The following is a 22155-nucleotide window of genomic DNA, read 5'->3' on the forward strand; positions in this document are numbered from 1 at the left end:
GTCTAATATTACAACCGAAAAACAACGAAATGAAAATGAAAATCATTTTTTTTTCAGCCCTCCGGATGTGCGTCGGCTGCGAGAGCGCGTTAAACGATTCATTCCCCCCGATAAAGGATCTATTAAATAAAACATATTTCTGGTATAACAACTAGAGTATTGCGATATTAACAATCCGCGGAAACAAGATAGGCGCATCAAAATCCTGCCAAACGTATTTCCGATATAGATATCCGGCCAGGATGTGCACATAGCAAATCAAATATCAGCCCGAAAACAAGCCAAGTAACAAAACAATATTTTTCACGGCCTTCCCTCTCGGGAGGGAAACAAATGGCAGGGGAGGGGGTGAGAGAGAGGAGGAGGCAAAAGCGGCGTACGTTATTTTTCGAAATCGAGGCTTTTATATCCCTCACGGCGCGGTGCATTACTTCCCGTTCGTCACCGGAGAACCGGCCGCGCGTATACCGTGTTTCGAAACGATAAACGTAAACGGGATACGTGCGGCGCGTTGTCACGGTTTGTCAGGTCGTTCATTCGGCTATGCCGGAACACAACGGCACCGAGGGGCCGAGGGGCTTGTTTTTGGCGTAGCGCGCGCGTGCAGCCGGCATGGCCCGATTGGCGCGGCCCGCCGCGCGCCACCCCCGCGGACCATCGCGCCACCCCCGCAAACCATCGCGCCCGACGCGTGTAACAGCCTACGGAAATGTTGGAGCGATGATAAAAGCGCCGTAGCGCCGACTGTTTTACGACGATTACAGCGGTCAAGGGTGCTGTTAACGAGACCGCCGCCCGGCAACCCCGCGGTTTGCGTTACGATGATACGATAAAACCGCATATTTCGTTGTTCGCTAACTCTCGTCGATTCGCGCGATTCGGCCGAAAACGATAGCCGTAGCTTCGCAGCCCCGTGAAGATCCGTGTAGTAAAACGTTCCAATTATCAAATCCCCTCTCTCCCTCCCGTCCTCTTTCCGTTTCCCCCTTGATAGCTAATCGATTGTTAAAGTCGCGAATGCAGCCTTCTTTTTAACGATGCGCATGTTCGTGTTTTAAAGAAAGATTTGTAGTTGGTGCTGCGGGCGAAAAACAACTGCAGCAAAAAAGGAAAGGAAGATTAATGATTTATCAACACGGATATATAAAGCGAGACTGATATATCAAATATATGATACCAAAAACGTAATTGCGCTTTCTTATTTTTGAATATTTTTTTTATTGATTGGCTCATAATAAATTTAATCTTCCGAGAAAAAAATGTGCTCAGTTAAAGTCCGATTTTTTATTCACAAAAAATTTGTGAATTGTTTTATACAAAATCATATCATTGAACACAAATTAATTTGATTTATTATATATAATGAAATTAATCAAAACGATATAATAAAAAAAAAGATTCTATTCCTCTTCGGTAAAAAAGAGGCAAGCAAAAATACTCTAAGTATATTTCATTATTTATATATTACACATATTTACGTTAAGCATTCTCCCACATGTTATTTGTTGTATTGCATTATTTTATTTTAACACATATAGATGTGAAATTATTGCTTATCGATCAATTTTCAATTTACATTTTGGTAATTGTACGCCAATATATTATCTGTACAGAAATGGTTCATTTTATATTTTATTAACGTTTATTAAATGCCAAATATTTGCCATTTGAAATTCATGAACTCGTTCATTTTATTAAAATTTTCACATTAATGAATTTAATTCTATTCATATCTTCAATTAAAAAATGTTTTATTGCAGTTTTTATTTATTTTTTAACGAGAATTACACTTGAATAATGTAGCCTTTTCTTGATGTAATAATAATAAAATAAAATGTATTAAACAAATAAAGATATATGTTTTATAAAATATCTTATATTCTATAAGACATTTTATTAAATTTTAAAAAAAGAAAAGCATTGTAATCAATATCATTGTGTAAATGTTATAGTAAAGTATAGTAGTAAAGTATTACTAAATAAATTATTTAAATTTTGTAAATTTTGTAATAAATATTGTAAATTTTTATTTAAAAATATTCAATATAAAGATATTCAATTTTTATATGTGTATAATTATTTAGTTCATCTTTCTATAAAAAAAATCATTACCTTCTTTGTGTACTCTTATTGCTTACAACTCTGTTAACTGTTGTTCAATTGTTTTAAAGATCGATATAAAATATCCTATCATATTATCATATTATCATTGTTGTAAGAAATATACTATTATTGATTACAATATTAGAGATATATTAGCAATAAGAAAATTCAATCTAAATAAGAATAAAAAGATGTTGGAGATCTTATTAAATGACTTACGTCGACATTAATCCCGGAAATGTTGAAGATCTTGGTAGATGCTTCCTCGGTGGGAGAGAATCGGTAGAACTCGTGTCTGCCCCGATACCACTTGAGAGAGTAGAGTGGCGCATTCTCCAGATCATAATGGCACCGCAGAATCACCTTCTCGCCACGTTGCACCACCTCCGGAACCACCTCTAGGCTGACCTTCCGCAGGCAGCTCGCACCTTTCAGGAAAATGAGAACAGGAACATTAAGTCTAGTGTGCATCATTAGTTCGCTTTTACTCGTCGCGCGAGAGGTTGCACAGCACGCGTCAGCGAGAAATTGCAATTCCGCCGAATGACAATTTCCTTCATCCACCCCTCAACCGCCCGTTCTCTCTCGCAAGTATTATGCATACACACAACCGCAAACACACGCATGCGCCGAGCTCTCACGTCCACGCGGCCACGTACCTGCATACATATATTAAACCCACCCCCATCTTGTATCCCAACCATTTTCGCGTAACCCATACGAGGTGTTCCGCAAACTAACCCTCGCGCTCGAGCGAGCGCGATGTTTTTTGCTGAAACTCCGTTATGCGAGGATTATCGACGATTCGACGATTCGACTTATTAAGCCGGAAGGAAGCCAAGTTCTGGATGGCGTTCGTATTAAAACAGAGAGTGAAAGAGGAAGAGGGAGAGGGAGAAGGAGAGAGAGAGAGAGAGAGAGAGAGAGAGAGAGAGAGAGAGCACGTTCTGCGACTCCTTGCAGAATGAAGCTCTTATTACCTCCGGGCTACACGGAAATGGGTACGGTCTACAAGCCGCGAATGGGAACAAAACTCTGCGGGGTTACTTCCCATCTCAAAAGCATCAGGAACATATGCCGCACTATACGTAATATTTTAGGAAATGTGACACTTTAGACCTACTACGAGCGATGCACGTTTTCACGCCCGCGCGAAAGCATGTTTACACGTCAACGCAATCCGTAAATCTTTCGTCACATCCATTTCATTTATTACAACATTAATCATTCGTTTATAAATATTACTGCCCGTATTCGTATATATTGTATATCGAACTCTTATGAAAACGTGAAAAACATAATTTGATAATTGAAGTTTCACACACATTCTGATGCATTACATTTAAATTTTTTGTATGTCTTCCAAAGTTTAAATTACATTTTTATTTTGTTGAATTACAACAAATTGTTTCAACATTTGATATAACTATCATTTTTCATAAACTGCACAAGGATTTATTTAAAATATTATATTTTACTGCATGTAATTATAATTATAAAATTACAATTACAATATAAATACATTTATGTGATATATTTTATGTTACTAAAAAAATTTTCTACAATCGTATATTTTATTTTTATCTTTTTTCATGGAATCGTGATAGTAATATGACTAATGTTTATAATATGATTAAAAAATCGCAATAGACATTATAGTCACATTAATATTTTTTTCAAATATTGGCATTTTTATCTGTATTTTTTACAATTTAAAATGCTCTCACTATTATATTCAGCAAGCAAGTAGGTTAAGTAGACAAATAACTTATTTTATTTAAGAATCTTAAATGCGAAATGAGTTTACTCAAATAGAAAAAGCTGACCGCATTTAATATTGTACACATGTTACCAAGTTCTCAGAAATGAGAAAGAAACAGACGGCGTCACGTAAAATATTTATATTGTCCTATATAATAACAGCTAGAATACTAACAATATAAAAAAAAAATATTATTTACATGATGAGACAACAGTAAAACTATCGTTAAGAAAACTAAATGTTTGAAATTATTAAATAATTAACATTAGATTAGATTAAATTTTATTTATGTTATTAAATCTCACATAATTTACTTTTAATAAACAAATCTATCTATATAATTCATTAAATTCATTAAATTCTTGATTTAAAAAAATGTAATATGCATATATACACAATTATATTATGTATTATTACATTAGAATTTAGAATAATATTAGAAAATGTTATTAGAATATTAAAACAAGTAAATCTTGTCAGATACTTATAATAAAACTCTCGAATTGCCTTGTAAACAATTCTACGACGTCGCGTCGCAAAACGTTTTTCATGCAGTCCAAAGAGTGTCAGTTAAGTTCCCTGATGGCAAAAAGATGCGAATTTCCACGTTTATCACGAATAAGACTCGGGAAGTTGAGAAAGCTTTTTCCTGCTTAATTTTCGTTTGAAAGGCATCCTGAAAAATGTGGACCGACGTGATGCCAGTTCTAAGTTTCCGGGGACTTCTTTTGAGGGACGTAATGCTCGCATCCCTCGTTCCCCTTTCGTGTTGTATTGCCCATATCTACATTTAAACTTTCAAGACCCCGAGCTGGTTTCTATACTTCTTGGTAGCCGCTTCTTACGACTAATTATTCTTAAGGAAAGCTAATTTAACGAAACACTTAACGTTTCAGCAATTTTCTTTGAAAGAAGGAAATTCGCCATGCAACACAAAATTACTTTGCCCGACGTCAATTGGGACGATGGATTTTTATACTTTCATAAAAACGCTCGTTTCTGTAAACGACAGAAGTCATACGATGGTAGTATATTTTTATGAAGTAAAATAAATATTAAAAAAATAAGTATATTTTTATCTAGTAAATAAAGTCAGTCCACTTTATATCGGTTCTAGAAAATATTTGCTATTTAATAATTTTTACATTACGGAGGAAAGTTATTTAAAATAAGCTTTTGTTAAGTAGATTGAATGAAAGAAATATCTAAATTAGCAGTGATAAATGCACTGCGAGATTGCTGAGTAATAATATTTTCATAAAGCAGCAAGATATGCGGCAATCATATTTATGACAAATTTATGACAATTTATTTTTCGAGATTAAAATGTATTCTGTATGTATAGCAGTTTATGTAATACATAAGCAATAAGTCCGCAGAGTAATTTTTATTTTCTCATAATAATTAGCAAATAGACTTTCTTTCTGAAGAGAGATCTCCCTTTCTGGGAGATAGTTGCGTTTGTTCTTTTCGTTCGCCGCTATTATCCTATCGCTTTTCCGCTCTCCCCCAACTTTGAAATTTATAACAAAGTTTTAACAACTCATCTTCTTTGTTGCAAGGAAGTCAAGAATCCATCGAGAGCAGCGTAATGAAGAGAAATGTGAATTTGAATACCCTTAGCCTTTAACATCAAAACTTGAGATAAATAGTGATAATTGACCACCTGTATAAAGATTAATCTTAATAACGAGTAGTCTGTACAGTTAAAGATATCTAAATAATAATGAAATCAGATGTGAATTGAATATTAAAATCTCAAAGGAATCAATTTTGCAAATAATATTATTACTATAATATACAAATGAATTATTATTATAACATATTTCTTGACAGTTAATTTGTGTTATATTTCATCAACCGAGAATTGCGGGCCAGTTTATACTTATTTGTATTATCACTGTGTGTATTTGTCTCTTGTTCTATTACCTATTAATATTCAAAATAATGTTAATATAATCAATTTTCAATTCTAGTAATTACAAATTTGTGTTTGTTGAAAATATCAATAGAATAATCATATAACAAGTGAATAAGTTATAAATGAATGGTAAACAATCACAATAATTTAACAAGTATTTAATTAACATTTATATTTACATAAAAAAATAACAGTTTACATTAATATCAATTATTTGTTACTGATGGTCGAAAAATATCGATTACGATTAACCAGTGTTCCAACAATGTTTTAGTCGGTTTAAAAAATCTGATTACACGAACGTTGATCAAAAATTGGAGGAAGTTACGTGTTCCTGCTGATTTCACATTTGAAAAAAAAAAAAAAGAATAACATTGATTTTTCCGGCCGCTGCAAACAGATTTGATTGCAATAAAATTACGTCGATTTAACCGTACGGAAAGATTATCCTGGGAATATCGTTGAAAAGTAAAACCCACCATGATATTTTCCGCGCGGGAGTATTAAACGGTGCAATCGACGCGAGTAAAACCATTTTCGTTAAATACGATCGACGCGATTTGCGAAAGCCGTTCCGACGGCTTTGCCAATGAGTTTTGCGGTATCTGTGCGAACTGGGCAACGCCGGCCATCCCGGTGTATAATTCCAACGCGATTCCCGAGCGCGTTTCCGTCACGGGGCGGAACGCCACGTCCGCGCGCCCACGAACGCGCCCCGGGCAAATTAAGTCCCCGTAAACTGCAAACGATCAGAATTGCAAAGACCCCATGTACGCTCTTTTCCCCCGTGTTTCTTTTTCCCTCGCCCCGGCGTCCTCCACGCGGCCAAACCCACAAGGCGCTTCGTCTCGCGCGCGAGATGCGCTTTGCGACACATTACGTGTAGTAGAGAAAGTCAAAAAGATGTGACATACGTAACAAGGATCGCATAGGATTTACTTTCCCAATGCAATCGTTTGTAACAAGGATCGCATAGGATTTACTTTCCCAATGCAATCGTTTGTCTTTAATAAAGTAACGGTGACTGTGTAAGCGATAAATATTAAACGTTTCCATTTTGACACGTGCGATTCTAATATTTTAAAATACGCATTTTACAAATCTTCCTTTCCTTTAAATCGTTTGAGTAATTGTAATGCGAGCCTCATAAAAAAAAAAATCTATATATTCGTTGAACAAACTCGATGATTTATGAGTAAAAATTTTAGTTAAGATCCTTCTTTTGTAACTATTTACTGATAAAATATCTTCACCATTCTCCATTGTTCTAATGAGAGAATAAGTCTGAAATTTTTTAAAATATAAAATTTGACAATTTAACATTTACAATGTTTATATAGAAAATGTATATCTAATAATATGCTATATAACTTAACATTAATTATTCAAAATAAGTATAGCACTTAATTAAATGAATTTGAATTATTACGTTTACTGCGTTCCGTAATGAGGTCTGTTACCAAAGTCATTATAAAAGCAAATTCATATTATACAATTTATCTTGTAATTAAATTTAAGCTAAATATAATTTATTTTTATATTCGAAATATGCTTCCCTAGCATCTATTTCATCAAAAACGCTTGATTAATATTACAATTTCTTTTCACAAAACAAGTATTCCTAATAAGAATAAGCAAAAATAAAATTTTAAATATTTAAAAGACGCAATAGGTAAAAAAAAAAATAGAAAAAAGACAGAAATAATAATCCAGACCTTTTTCAAGACACAAGTATTTTTCATTCATATTCATTGCCGTGCAAATGCCTAATAGAACGTTGGAATACCGGTAATCTCAGAGAAACACAAACGAACACATTTCAGTCATTGTGCGTGCAATCGGTCGTTTCTTTATACAGTAATGTAGATAAACGAGAAATGTCGGATTTAGTAAGAGAAGGGAACGACCATACATAGCTTCGCTCGTTTCCCTCTCCTATCTTTCACGTGCTTTAAAGTTGAACAATGCTGAAGCATGCCGCGCAGAGCGACCGTATTTTGTTGCCGGTTTTCCCATATGCTATCCTCGCAAATTGCGACATATCTTTACTTGTATCTTGCGCTTGCGAGATCCAAAATCTCGCGGAGATACATTGGATGTTGTGTATGACAAATGAGATGGCTGCACGCTACTAATTGTTCGGAACAATCAAAGCGCAAGCGGAACAAACACGAGAGACAGAAGTAGCAAAGCAATCTAACTAGCATCATAATAATAAAAAATGTAGTAATATATGCACAAATTTGACGAGAAAATAATAATAAAATAATCTCTATCATAGATTTAACAGGTAAACCATGTTCCGTTCACTTTTTATGTCAAAGTTAACTACATGATTTTGGTTAATTCAACCCTCTTGCTTCAGATTGCTCTTGCTAAAAATTGAGGCAGATAAAATTATTTAAATTATTTTAATTTCACATTGTGCTGAGCAAAAGTCAGATAAGCTGAGTCCAGTGTTCGTTTGTTGTGAACACTAACAAATGTTTCTACCCCAAAAGACTCGCTTGGGGATACATATTCTGCACAACACGACTCTCTGCTATCGAAAGTCCCTCGCCAAATACGCTGATTACGTCGCCGTATCTACCCGAGCTTATTGCCGTTGCATAGCGAAGAGATTCAGGTTGGAACTTTCGACTTCAGGGAGTAGTGTATTATAGCGGCTTGGTGGAATCAGGCAAAAATAACAAATAAATTTAGTATCGAAAGCGTATCCGGCATGTATTTGCGCGCAGTACACACGTTATGTACGTACGCGCGGTAAGTTAACGAATTTTTCTGAGTTATTACACGAAGTTTGGCAGTTCGATCAAAGTGGTGGGCGATACACATGAAAAATTCATGATTTTTTGCCAGCGCCCGACTTGCCCACGGGCGATAGCGTTTACAGATTTTCTTCGCTATGCGATATCAGGAGAAATGCAATTCGCAGAAATAACATTCGCAAATACATTTAAAAACAAGAGTGAAAAAAAAGCATGAAGCGTTTTGCATTAAAATGTCGATGTTTCGAAGGATACGCTTTACATAATTTTCTGTGAAATTACGTTACGTAAGTGAATCCATTAAATTTACAAGACTGCGCTATCGCAAAAAATTCTAAAGCTGCTTTCGATTCAGCATTACGTGCCAAATAAAACGCTTGCAACAACTACGGAACAATGATACGGAATGCAGTTTTTAGAGAGTAATTCGAATCTGACTTTTGATGACTGGCGACCGTTTGTTAAAAATGCTGACAGCCGGCAGATCGCAATGAAGCACGAAGAAATTTGAGAATAGGAAACTGCACTCGTTAGAAAAGCGGAAATTGGTGGAACCCAGGCGGACTGTCGGCAATCTGAGAAGTTATTACTGGGTGGGACAAATTGCACTTCCGCGCAAACAAAAATAAGGGGATATTAAACCGGATGAATGGAAATGAGACTCTATGTCTACGTAATGATGAAAGATGCGCGCCTTAATCGTTACTTATAATGACATAAATAGAGAGGAGGGAAAGGGGAGGAGGAGGGGGAGGGATAATATCAAACGATATACGCCAGTCGAGGACGTTGACGTTTTATTCATGAATGTACGTCGCTTCGCTTCAATTACGAGAGTTTGTAATTACCTAAAGTAGTCCCGCGACAGCCAATTACCATATATGCGTATACGTCTAAGTATAAGTCTGATTAGTTAAATGCACCCTTTTGCACGATGCAGTTACTGCCATTTTGTCTGCTTGCTTATTCATAATTTCATATTTCGAAATGATATACAAAGCAATATACGGCTTAAATGGAAGATACGTTTTACTAAATGCACGTTTTACTAAAAATTCTTAAAAAAATGATGGGAATTAATTTGCACGTTCAATAGAAATATATTATATGTGCGATTTAAATAAGCTAAGCCGTAACGAGTGTACTAAGTATAATGAAATGTTGAATTCAATGAAGTAGTTAATTTCGCAGTTCAGTATATGCAAATACAAAATTTACGACGAATCAGGCCATCTTATTTTGATATTCAATTGCCTCATTTGATTTATGCCCTCGATATCGTATTTGTGGGAATGTTAATAATCGCGCATGAGCAAATGCAATTCTACTCGCGTGCGAATGAACAAACGCATCAGCATATAATATCAGAAAGACAATGTGATACATAATCCCTTCTAAAATCTGGTTGACATCGGAGCTGAATGCGGGACATGTTAAAAAAATGGGGTCAAAAAGAGAGAAAAGAGAGATCGCACAGAGACAGATGGAGCGCGCGAGCTGTATCGAGCGTGTGTGCACATATTGTGGCGTGAAAGCACACAGCAATGCAGCCAAATGAAAATGTAGCGGCGACTGGCTGCGCAGCCAGTCGGATGTCAAATCCCGAGAAAATATCGTAATTGCGTGAAAGCAGGGAAACGTATAACTTCATCATTGAGCCCGAATAAAGCGCAACGCTTCGCGATCCGCCATGCGCGACAACGGCAAAACGAGGAAGGGAAAAAAAAAAATACAAGATAGACCGTACAGAATTATGGTTTTACTGCTCGGGAGACGAGACAGAAATCCTTGGGGACGAAGAGAACCAGGAAAATGACACGATGTAGCCGTAAAACCTAAGTACCCGATTTCCGTGTGCTCATGCGACGAAGTCGTAGCCAGATATTTTTACAGCCTGGCTCACAGTGAACATTGCGCGGAAATAAAATGCTTAATTATAAATGTAAAAGATAATATAAGTTGATAGTTACGACCAGCTGGCGAATAGCGAGATCGGATATGAAAAAGAGTTTCTAACTCGAATATTACACATCACAGTTTATCGGATACTTTTCGAGATCAACGTAATAATTACACAGTCCATCCTTTCATAGCAAATTAAACAAGAAAACTTTAAGAACTTTAAGGAAAAAATAAGTATTGTTGTGTACAATTCTAGTTTTCATGACTAAACAAAATAAAAATAATCTAGGAACTTTTACGATGTAATAGTTTTTTTGGAAATTAAAAGAAACGATTGTAAACATATGTAAGCAAAAAGTTACGCATATGCAACATTGGCACTTTGTAGTTACAAATGTTAAATTGGTTTGCTAGTAGCAATATTTATATGTAACGGACTACTACACGTGCGACATACTGATAACGAGATAGTGCGCAAGTGGGAATTTGATATTCGATCAATATGTACAGTTTACCCTATGTCAACTGTTTTGCTTTATCCGACAGTGCATCAATATGCCCTAAAAATAAACCAACTATTGTAAAAAAAATAATAAATCAAAACTAAAATTTTAATATAACGAAATATAAACGCACGTGTGCAATATATTCTCGAATTCTTGTGTGAAGAACTCGTTCTGAATAAAATAATAATAAATTATAACATTTTCTCAAATATATTGTTTCTGAAAAATGTGATATTTGTTATAAATAGAAAATGTTTGAAAAGAAGTAGATAGTGGAAAACGTACGAGCATATCCCGAAAGTAAATTAGTCGTAACTATTGGTATAACCGGAAAACACCAGTCATGTAAATTAGATAACAATTTATCTTGCATTTTCTCGTATAAACATATTCCAGAATAACACGCGCAGTCGCGGAATATTCAAATACTGGAATATGAAAGCGTCGATTCATGCAAAACGGATCGGGGGGGGAGGGGGGAGGGGCGCACAGCACAAAATCGCAGTTCGGCGTCGCATGATTGAACTGACGATCTCGATAAGACGATCTCGATAAGACTGCGAACACTGAATTAAACACGCCGCCAGTAATTCAGCGTAAATTCGCCGAATGCAAAAACGCAAACGGGAACCGTGGGGAGAAGGCAAACATTTCACTGTCCCTTTGCCTTTGCATCGTAATCTGCCGCAGCGCGGCTGTTTAGCGAATGAAGCTTAATGAGTGCCGCCGTTGCGTAGGCGTACTTGAAAAATGCATATGCTCTCTTCCTCTCTCCGTTTTTCTTCCTCGTCGCGGCTCATCCTCTAACGTGATATCGCGGCGTCGCGAACACGCCATTTTCTCGGCGTATGAAGCGCAAATACACGGGCTCCATTGTTCGTCGTAAAACGGGCCGAACGAGCGTCGACCCTCCGACCCTCCGACACGACGGGTCAGCTCGACGGGTCGAGCGCGACCCCACGAAGGAGAATTCTCCCTCGTCTACGAGCTATTAAATGCGAACATCGCGATGCCAGCTATTAGCCGGGGTGATATATCGATACTACTCGATAATGCGCTGGTGATCGCTATGAAAAATCGCGCGAGCGTCGCGCCGAAGGGACGCCGCTCGCCGGAAGTCGCTCGATCAACGGGCGGCGATGCAGCATTGGAGAAAGGCGGATGCCGAGAGCATGTGCACCATAACTGTGTATTGTGAATCCGTTCGGAATGCGCGCGATGCACGGGCTTTGTAGTTCCTTGGATTTCGGTTTACTCGGGCGAACATAATGTACACAAGGAAGATAGAAACGCTCACGGCGCTACACGTCGCTTCATTCTTGTACTCGCTGGCGCGCGTTTCTCGTTACAGAACGACAACCGAGTGTTAGAGACGATTGCTCGATGTGTGACACCCGAACATGAAACGAAATCTCGATTCGATTTCACTCGGTTCTGCGTCACCGAAAAGCAGTCGTCGTATACCCGTGGAAAGCTCGAAAAGAGAGCTTGCACGACTTGCGAGAAAGCTTTCGAACCTGTTGGACATTATTATTATCTATGCCACGTACATGGAATCTTTACGTTACCTACGAAGGATACGACCGGCGACGTGTGGATGCACGTAACGTATTACGTGTATCAAAGATTCTCTTTCTACACGCGATTACGCGAGATATAATTTCTGTTACGAAAGTATTCTGTGACGGTTGTATTATATATGAATCGATATTAAGCGCGCATTCGTATTACACATACAAATGATACACTTTTCTTGCGGATGTATAGCGAAATAGCTAGAAAATGAGCAAAAATGGAAACATTTCCGTGCGAGGTAACTATTCATCATACGAGAAAGGGAATATTATTAGATCGGCAAAAGAAATTGAGTCATTGTACGGAAAGCGTGGAATGACAAGACTTTGATCGATGAGTAATATTGCGATTCACAAAAGACGGATTCCACGATCATAAATTATAACTCGTTTCTTCGAGCGGCTTTTTTTACGCGTCCGCGCTTACGGAGGATACGACGTTTGTGTGCCATCGAAAAACGAGAGAGAATTATGAGATGCTATTGCATCGAAACTGCGAGCACTGATCTCTCTTCTCTGATCTTCGATATAATTGCCCCTGATATATCTGTTCAAATAGCCGATCAACAATCGACGATAATTAATGAGTTTACTTCGACAATACAGTAGACATTTATATCCCTTTGTCTGTTTGAAATTTATGAGATACTAAATATATTAATATCAGTTAATATTCTAACAGAGAGAGAGAGAGAGAGAGAGAGAGAGAGAGAGAGAGAGAGAGAGAGAGGAGAGAGACAGAGAGAGAGAGAGAGAGAGAGAGAGCTACGTCATATATCAGGATCCAGTCGCTGCATTTACATCCACCATCTTAAACAAACACTTGATTATTACTAGATAGGAGAGATATACCCACTTCCATAATGCACCCCGAAGCGATGTAGCAATACATACGTCAGTAGTTATGCATATGACGGAAGAGCAGCCAACGTTACAGTTGCAGCATGAGTTGTAGCAATATCCATGCAACAACTTGCCAGATGTTGATAGAGAGATAACGAGGAACGAATTGTGCATCAAAATGATTTCACGCATTCGGAGAAAAAAATCGTATCGGCAACTAGAAATTTGTACATAAATAGCGCCTCAATTATGTATAATAAAGTTGTAATAAGAACAATCAACAAGTTATATAAACCAAGAAAATATAGTAATTAATATATTAATCATTTGTAGTAAATCGTTAGATAAACTAATATATTGTATATCGTTGTTGTCAATATGAATTTTTTAAACTTATCTCAATGATATTATGTATGCTTACTTCACAAAAATATTTGTCTAAACTGGAAAAATAAAATATTATATGTTATTCGTTTAAGGTATATATAACTATGCAATTATAGTTGAGTTGCTATTTCACTATCAATTAATAATTCACATATATTGTTACCGTGACTATATTTTTATTTTATTCAATACTACTTTCGTACTTATTATTTTGAAACTAACTGCAGATACTTAAATTATTATTTTGAAACTAGTTGCAGGTACTTAAATTTCATAATTGTCATAAATATAGTTGTTAGAATTATTTTTTTTCTCGTAGTGCGTTGTTTCATTACCTCGTACGTATTTGAACGTTCGCTGTTCGGCAAAATCAATCACGATGACGATAGCTTATTAATTACGAGCATTTAATGATTGATGATACTTTTACTAGCCATCAAATTTTGGCAGCATTGAGCAATATTGAGCTCGTTAATAATCCAGTTTTAAGTTAAATGAGCAATTATGTTTTGTAATGTATTGTTTCCAGCATTATATGTTTATTATAATTAGAGTTTATTATAATTATATTTATTATTATATTAGTTTATTATAATTAGCCCAAGTGCATATTTTATTTTTAAATAACTTTTATACACTCTAAGACGTATGAAATTTAATATACTGAATTTAACTTGGTATTGCGTGCAAAATTCATTTTAGAATAATCAGTGAATGCAGAAATCTTTTTTTAATTTGCAATTGTTTGTGTTTAATTATAAGCAGCGTTGCATTATATTTATGATACGGAACGCAATAATATATTTGACCTTACAATACATTATAAAATAATACAGAAAAAAAAAAACTTTCCAGATCGATCGTCATTATAAAAGCATTTTGCCATCGGAAGTGTAAAAAGTACAAACTTGGGACTCGCAGAAATTTCGTATTACCTTTTAATGCCTTTATGATTCCGCGTTGCGATACGACGAGGGGCGGAAACGGATCCCGTCGCCGTGCTCAAGTCCGCGATTACAATTCCGGGGCGAAACGGAGGGCGGAACGACGGCCCCCTTCCCCGGTCTTCGCGACTTCGTTTCGCCGGGGTACCCGCTTTTAAACTACTGCGAAACTATTGTGTTTTCTTATGATCGGCCGACGCTAGATGCAGTCGCTTCGCCTCGCTTCACTTCGCCTTGCCTCGCGGCTCTCGCCCTCGCGCTCGCCCCCCTCCTGCATTACCGGGGGTAACTTCCGCACGTACACGGGAACGCGATTTTGCGTGTCTGTGAGTCTTGGCTACGGCCAGCGAGCCCCGAAATGCAAGGCGGAACTTGCCCCGATGCGAAGCCAGGGTCCTTGGCATCATCAGGCTGCGCGTTCTCTCCCGGTGCGCCACCGGCCGCGCATTTTTCACCTCCCCTCGTTTTTCCACCACCGACCTCCGCCGTTTGTCCTCTTAATTGAGTTTTTTTCGTTCGCATCGAGACGCCGCGTTGCAGAAATCGAGCGTCGGATACGACGTAGCGGAACGGCGGGTGCGCCACGAAGAAAAGAGCCCGGCAGTAAATTATCGCGCTCCTAATCTCAAGTATATTCCGCTGTACCGGCTTATCCAGCCGGGTGATGTAACGTTCTTCAGCTTCGCCGGCTAACAAACGGTACGCTCTTGTATAGGGTGCGCCTTGTTGTTCGTGCGAGTGTGTCTGTGCATGGCGTGGGCGCCATCGCGAGCATTCGGACATTTTTATCGGTGCGCCATATATATTGCACCTAGCACTCGGAATTTCTCGCTGCACTTCCGATTTCGAGGAAAAACCTGCATTGTTCTCTTTTTATTTTATTCTCTCTGCTGCTTCAAGTGGCCGGTTGTATTCGAATTTTCTCGCGAAATCTATGGCAATTTCTACATAACTAAATGAAAACTTGACTTTCCAGTACACATAAATATAAGACTAAGCTTTAAAGCTTTATTAAGCGCAGATTATATTTTTAATCGATAACCGATTAGCGAGTAGAATCAAGAAAATCATCAAGATATCAAAATTAGATTTATTAAAAGAGATAAATGGTGAATTTCAGTTATTTCGCCGTACACTCGAGCAATCTCCAACAAAAGTCTAACGATAGTTCTTACTTCCTTAACTTTTCTAAATGTCATGTCGCAATACAGTTCCTTCACCGTCCGATCGAAGCAAGTTCTCGTTTTCACATCACTCGTTTAGATTGACATTGCTGCAGCCACTCACGAGATTCGTGGATTCACGAGGTCCTCGAGGCAGCGTTATCCTGATATCGGCAGAACGCTCGCAAAAATCCTCGTAAGCGGCAGATACATCACCGAGCTAGACAGCTGTTTTTCTTCAGGCCGTGCTGGAAAGAGCAGCTGTCCAGCAAAAACCTTGAAAGTTTCGCGATTAGACGCTCGAGCTGAGCGAGGAACCGAAAGTCCGGATTGCCCGATATAATAAGTTTGATTAAGTATCGGCAATTGGAAGTACCTAGTCGTTCGTCAACAAAAGAGACATCCTACGGTAATGACGCGCTACTGTAATGACGACGAAGACGAAATCAAAGACGACGACGACGACGACGACGACGACGACGACGACGACGACGACGACGACAATGACGACATCGACAACGACGACGACGACGGCTATCGCGACGACGAGGACCCAGTTGGAGGCCGAGGTGATCCTTTATTAACGGTGACGTAGGGTTATCGACGTCTTTCTGAGAGGTTTCTTGCCGCGTCGATTCACCGAGTTTCCGGATGTTGTCGAGGAGGCACGATAATACTCCAATTGTCTCTGACAAGGGCGATGATGGAATTTCCCCGGAAGAGGGAAAGAACGGCCAGACAGTGCACTCGAGTTTGCGCGTGTGTTTATGTGTGTGTGTGTATGTGTGAGTGCTGTTGTGTGTCGGGTGTTCACAGAGGAGGACATCACATAATGCGGGGGCTTTAGGAAGTTTCGGCGCTCGCGAGTCCACGACCGATATTGTGTCAGGCCTTTTGTGAACGACAGAAAGACAAGTGAGCTCTTCATGGCCGAGAGTCAGTAATTTCGGCGGCGGTTAGCGAGCAATTGTGGGAAACTATATCGCATTGCGGTGGCGAATCTGATCGAATCGTTTGCGGTTTTATCGTGCCAAGAGAGTCTACGCTGTAATAGTAATAGAAAGTACGATGTAACGCCAAATGGAGTGTAATATGAAACGTGAAATCGAAGCTTCGGTCATTCGTTATACCATTGCTAAAATCGACCCGGTGGTTTCCGCGATATATATGCGCGATATATATAATAATGAGGAGTGTCGTGGTATGTATACGTCAAGATTAAATTTTAAATCGTTTCGAAAGTACATTTTAACAATTATTGTTTTGTGATAAAGGGAAACTGGCAAACTTTTCAAATGTTGTAACATTTATATTCATACTATCGTCGATGTCGAGAATTTGCCGTATATTAATTACGTACATTACGTACATTAATTACGTACATTAATTATGCATATTAAACAAACAGATAATAGTTATTTAATACTTTGAGTACTAAGCACATTTCGAGCGTGATCCTTGCGAGGTCCAAAAGTTAATAGTAATTAAAATTTAAACAGTAATAGATAAAATATTAAATATAACATTAGACTTATAAATTTTTTTCGATTACATTATAGTGTAGTGGTGTTATTTATATATGGTTTAAACATAAAGATTTTCAAGCAAGAGATTTAATTACATATTTAAGAACAGCCGTGATAATCTCCGTTAAAAATTACTCGATATAATTACTCCTACATCCCTTACATTGGTGGTTGGATTGGGGACGATAATGGCAGTGGAGGAGGTTACTGTGGCTATGTGCAGTATCTTGATCTCTTGCCAGCACAATGTACTTCAGGAATGAGAAATAGAAACCGCAGACATTTTGATCACATTCTCGAATGAGTTTATTATGCGAGAGAATAATGATATATTTGAAAAGAAATGCAACACACAGTGAATATTTCACACGAGTGAATCGCATAAGACATCATTGTTTATGTTATCTATATTAGCTCGTCATCTAAGAATGCATAACATAAAATGTAAGAAATAGAGAACATTTTTCCTTTATCCTCCTGATAAATCTGAAGAGAATAGAGGATATTTTAATAGAACGCATTGTTTTAAAATTAAATTCTACTCTTTTCAGATGTGCTTGTCAAACTTCTTAAATTTCTAAAGAGATTTAATTTAATATATTTTCATATATTATCATTCAGATCATCGTGTTCTCCAGTTTCTTTATTAGTAAGTTTATTACATACAATATCTCGCACAGTAAATTCATGAAACTAGACAATTAGATACAGCGTAAAATGTATAGTGAGAATACGGAACCGTCATTTTCCAGCGTGACAACTTTGCAATGCGCCAGATGTTAAAGAAAGCGATTAATTACTTGCCAGCTATCGCCGGCACCAAAAGATGCTTCAGCTCGAGATGAGTCGTGTGATTTCCAGAAAGTCGAGGACAATAATACCCCGAATGTCTCTGACAAGCGGGACAATAGAATTTCTGCTGAAAGCGGAGCTAACGGGAATGAGAATCGAAGAAGCCAGATTAATAAGAAGCAAAGAGAAAAAATGTCTCATGATATGATTACTTTACGTTCTGCATTACGTCATGAATGCAAAATGAGTAATAAAATAGATTAATTTCTCCCCTAATGCATAATAATTCATCACTGAAATATTTTCTTTATGGATTTCCTTAGTATTATCATTCTCTAATTTATTCAGATATGATTAAGTAAGAGTTTATATCGTTTTTAAATCTAGTTCTTCCATAAACAATTTTATAAATTTTCTATCTATATATTTATTTTTCTAATTATATTTTTATAAAATTCAAAATATAATTTTTTTCTTAAAAATAGTTAAATATTTTTTATTTTTAATAGTTAAGATAAATATTTATTAATAATCATAAATACTTATTTTTAATATTTTTTATTATTATAAAATAATATTTATTTATATTATATTTTTTCTAAAATAATATTCATTATTTAAAAAAAATTTTTTATAATTTTTTTAAATTTTTTTTTAAATTATAAATTTATAAATTTGCGCAAATACTCGACAAAATCATATGATATATAATGCAAAGAGAACAAATATAATAATGCTCTAGAAATTTTCAAAATAATATTGTTTGCACGGCTAGTTTAAAATTAAAATTAATTTGAGTGTATATAAGCGTTGATTGCAATTTACGTAATCTACGTAATTACGTTTCTCTCCTAAATGATTTTGGTATTAAAACAATGAAATATAAAGAGAGAAAAATTAAGACAAACAATATTTCTTATAAGATATTTATGATCGGATATCGAGAGCAACGATGTCGTATAAAACGTTCTCTCGGCAAAATGTAAAACAAGTAAATGTATTAGACGGATATCGATCGTTCATTTAATCGACATTCGGATAATCGAGATGTGTCGCTCGCACATCTGTGCGATATCTGGAAATCATCTGTAATCGCAAATTGATCACGTCTTTCTCCCGACGTACAGAGTGTCTCCGACAGATTGCATCTGGAAGATTACTGTCTATATATCTCATCTTTGATTACATACTTTGAACAGTAACCGAGGAGCAAAAGATCGGATAGCACCGACGCTCGAGTTTGAACACATTTCGAAACACGATACAATGTCATTCATTAATTCAGCAGCACGAAACATTAAGACCAGGGCTTTCAGCATCAGCGACGGTGATTCGATTTCACAGTAAATCAGACAGCGCAACGATAATAAGGGCAGATGGATAATGAGCGTGGAGAAATAATACAAATTCGAATTAGAAATTGATTTCAAGTTACATACGTCATTTCTAAGTTACGTACGTATAAAGAAAACTACTTTCGTTTTTTATCGTATTAGGAAGCATCAAGTTATTTGTAAACGAATGCAACATCAATAACTTATTTTATTGTGACAAAAATAGCAAAATCAATAATTTACCTTGTAAAAATAATGAAGTTAACGCGACGATAAAAAAAGACAAACGTTATATAGAATGTACGTGTAATTTAAAAAAAGAAATCTTGACAAACAATGCAATGACTACCAATGCATGACCTATTAGAATGACCTGTGTTACGCGAAATCGGCTTAATCCACAGAATAGGGATACGCCGTATCTATAATACGGGACAGACAATACGTCTCGTAAATCATGGAAACTTCGTGCCGCACCGATGTGTTCATTGGATTATTCATTCCCCCCCCCCCCCCCCCGTTCGTGCGTCGTCGCGGTACATCCGCAGTGGCCATTATCGTGTCATCGATGCAATTCACGATGTGACCCATATATGTTTCTCCTCTTCGAGGCACTACACGTTGTGCCCTATTACTACGATGGCATTTTAGATGCTCTCGTACGATGCCAGTAAACGCTGAATCGACGCGACGTTGCGGCGCAAAAATTAACTTCCTTTCAACGCGGGATAGTCGGAAGAGGAAAGAGAGAAAATGAACAATCTGTATCCAGCGAAAAAAAAGCTGCAGTCGGTCGCAATGCTGAACAGCTCCCGAAATTTCTATGCGTAATACGCTTGTATCTCGCAAATATGGCGAATGTCCCCCCCCCCTCGCCCCGTCCGGAGATCCCATCAAATGTTCTTTCAGGGATGGAGAGAATTGTTGCCATTTCTATATCGCATCGGTTTCGAATGCGATGCCACGGCTCTCGCGGTTTCGAAAGTTTAAAAGCCCGCGTGCGCTGAATTAAAGGGAGGGAGGGAGGAGAGATTTAAAAGAGAGGAGAGGAAAAAAAAGGATAACAACTACTGAATCGCGCAGCAATTCGCTTTTTACCGTCCGCCCCACGATCACTATTGCTACCGCCCCCTCACCCTCACCCTTTTCCGCCGGCACTATGCAAACAGATAGGTCTACCGCATCAACTCGATGGGTGCTTACGAAATTCTATACGTTGCTGGATGTGTAGGTACGAAACGGGGAATGAATGGTCGCGCCCGCAGTGGAACGGTAGCGACATGACTCAACCCCATTTTCTAGTTTCTTCCCGTCACTCTGCCGTCAGCGAATCGAGAGTGCACGGGTATTCATCGATTCGTGCACGCTCGGTTGCCTCTTTCCGTGTATATGTGCGATCTCGAAGAAAGGCGACATTCACCCAGCGAACTCGTCGCGGACACCAAGAATCGCGCGACTTTATTCCTGTGCGACGAACGGAGCCCTGCTGCTTCGACGCTGTGCAAACATCCTGGGACAAGTTTTCTACAGCATTTCACGAATGAGACTCGTGTGGAAACTGCTGCTAAAAACCGCTGACTAGCGTCTAACATCTCACGAGCTATTTGGTAAATAAATTGTATTGTATTCCGAAAGTCTCTTTGATGGCATCGTTGTCGAAATTTAAAGTAGCCAAAATTTACAAATATAAATTATATATATCATATATAATTTAAATGAGCGTATACGGTACAATACTAAATATTTTTCTTGAATTTATTCAATAACAATAACTTTTCCGGAAGTTAATTACCATGAGCAAATAAGCTTCATCATTTACATTATCATTATTTCAAGTTGTTTTATCCGTGTGCATTCATAATTGTGTTTCGTTACTTCTGAATATCGTTGATATTGCTAGCAATTGTAACGTTTTCGGTAATTCTTTGGGGATTTATGTCAGATTATAAATAGATTTACTGTTACCATTATTACCCGAGTTCCCTCGGGTGATCACATATATTTGTCTTCGCAAAGCTTGTTATAATAATGTAATTAACAGATAAACTCGCGATGCTAATTGACATAAAATGTTACTGAACGACAATATCAGAATGGATAAGTTATTTTCTCACTTCAGGTAAAATGTAACTTTGACATTGTTACGTCGAATAAATATTTAAGCAGTTAAGTGTCTACTATGTTTGTTACATAAGTCACTGTTATTTTTGACAGCACCTTGGAGAAGAAAGGAAAATAATTGTCTAGAAAAAATTTTATATATATCTTTTAGACATTAAATTCTCTTTGATTAAAATTTAAATACTAATATTAAAATAAAATATATTAAAAGATATATATGCCAAAAAAATAAGGCTTTCACGTTGCGTTTTGGCTAATATTGTATTTCTTGGTTGAAATGCGACAGCACCACAAATCTCGTTTCTGGAAAAAACTGGAAAATGCTATTACTCTCTTAGGATACGTGACACTCTTAGATAGCTGTCACGATAACATAATTCCGTGTGCGAAATATGCCAATTTATTAACGAGATCGTTTGTCGCCAAGGGAGGCGACACTTCGGACGGGCAGCGAGCATGTGCGTGACGCGCGCATACGTAATCGAAACTATGAAATATTTCTGCATTAA

At 37.3% G+C, this 22155-nt stretch overlaps 1 protein-coding gene across 2 annotated transcripts in view; it reads right to left on the minus strand.

Moving 5' to 3' along the window:
- LOC105428269 (uncharacterized) overlaps positions 1–22155 on the minus strand; it is a 152330-nt gene that overhangs the window by 75105 nt on the left and 55070 nt on the right. For both annotated transcript variants that reach the window (XM_011640481.2, XM_011640482.2), the window contains exon 2: positions 2323–2531. In XM_011640481.2, the coding sequence (XP_011638783.2) occupies positions 2323–2531 (209 nt within the window). The remainder of the gene's footprint in view (positions 1–2322; positions 2532–22155) is intronic.

This window comes from Pogonomyrmex barbatus, unplaced genomic scaffold (assembly GCF_055798465.1).
Source record: "Pogonomyrmex barbatus isolate J1 unplaced genomic scaffold, ASM5579846v1 scaffold12, whole genome shotgun sequence".
NCBI lineage: Eukaryota > Metazoa > Arthropoda > Insecta > Hymenoptera > Formicidae > Pogonomyrmex > Pogonomyrmex barbatus.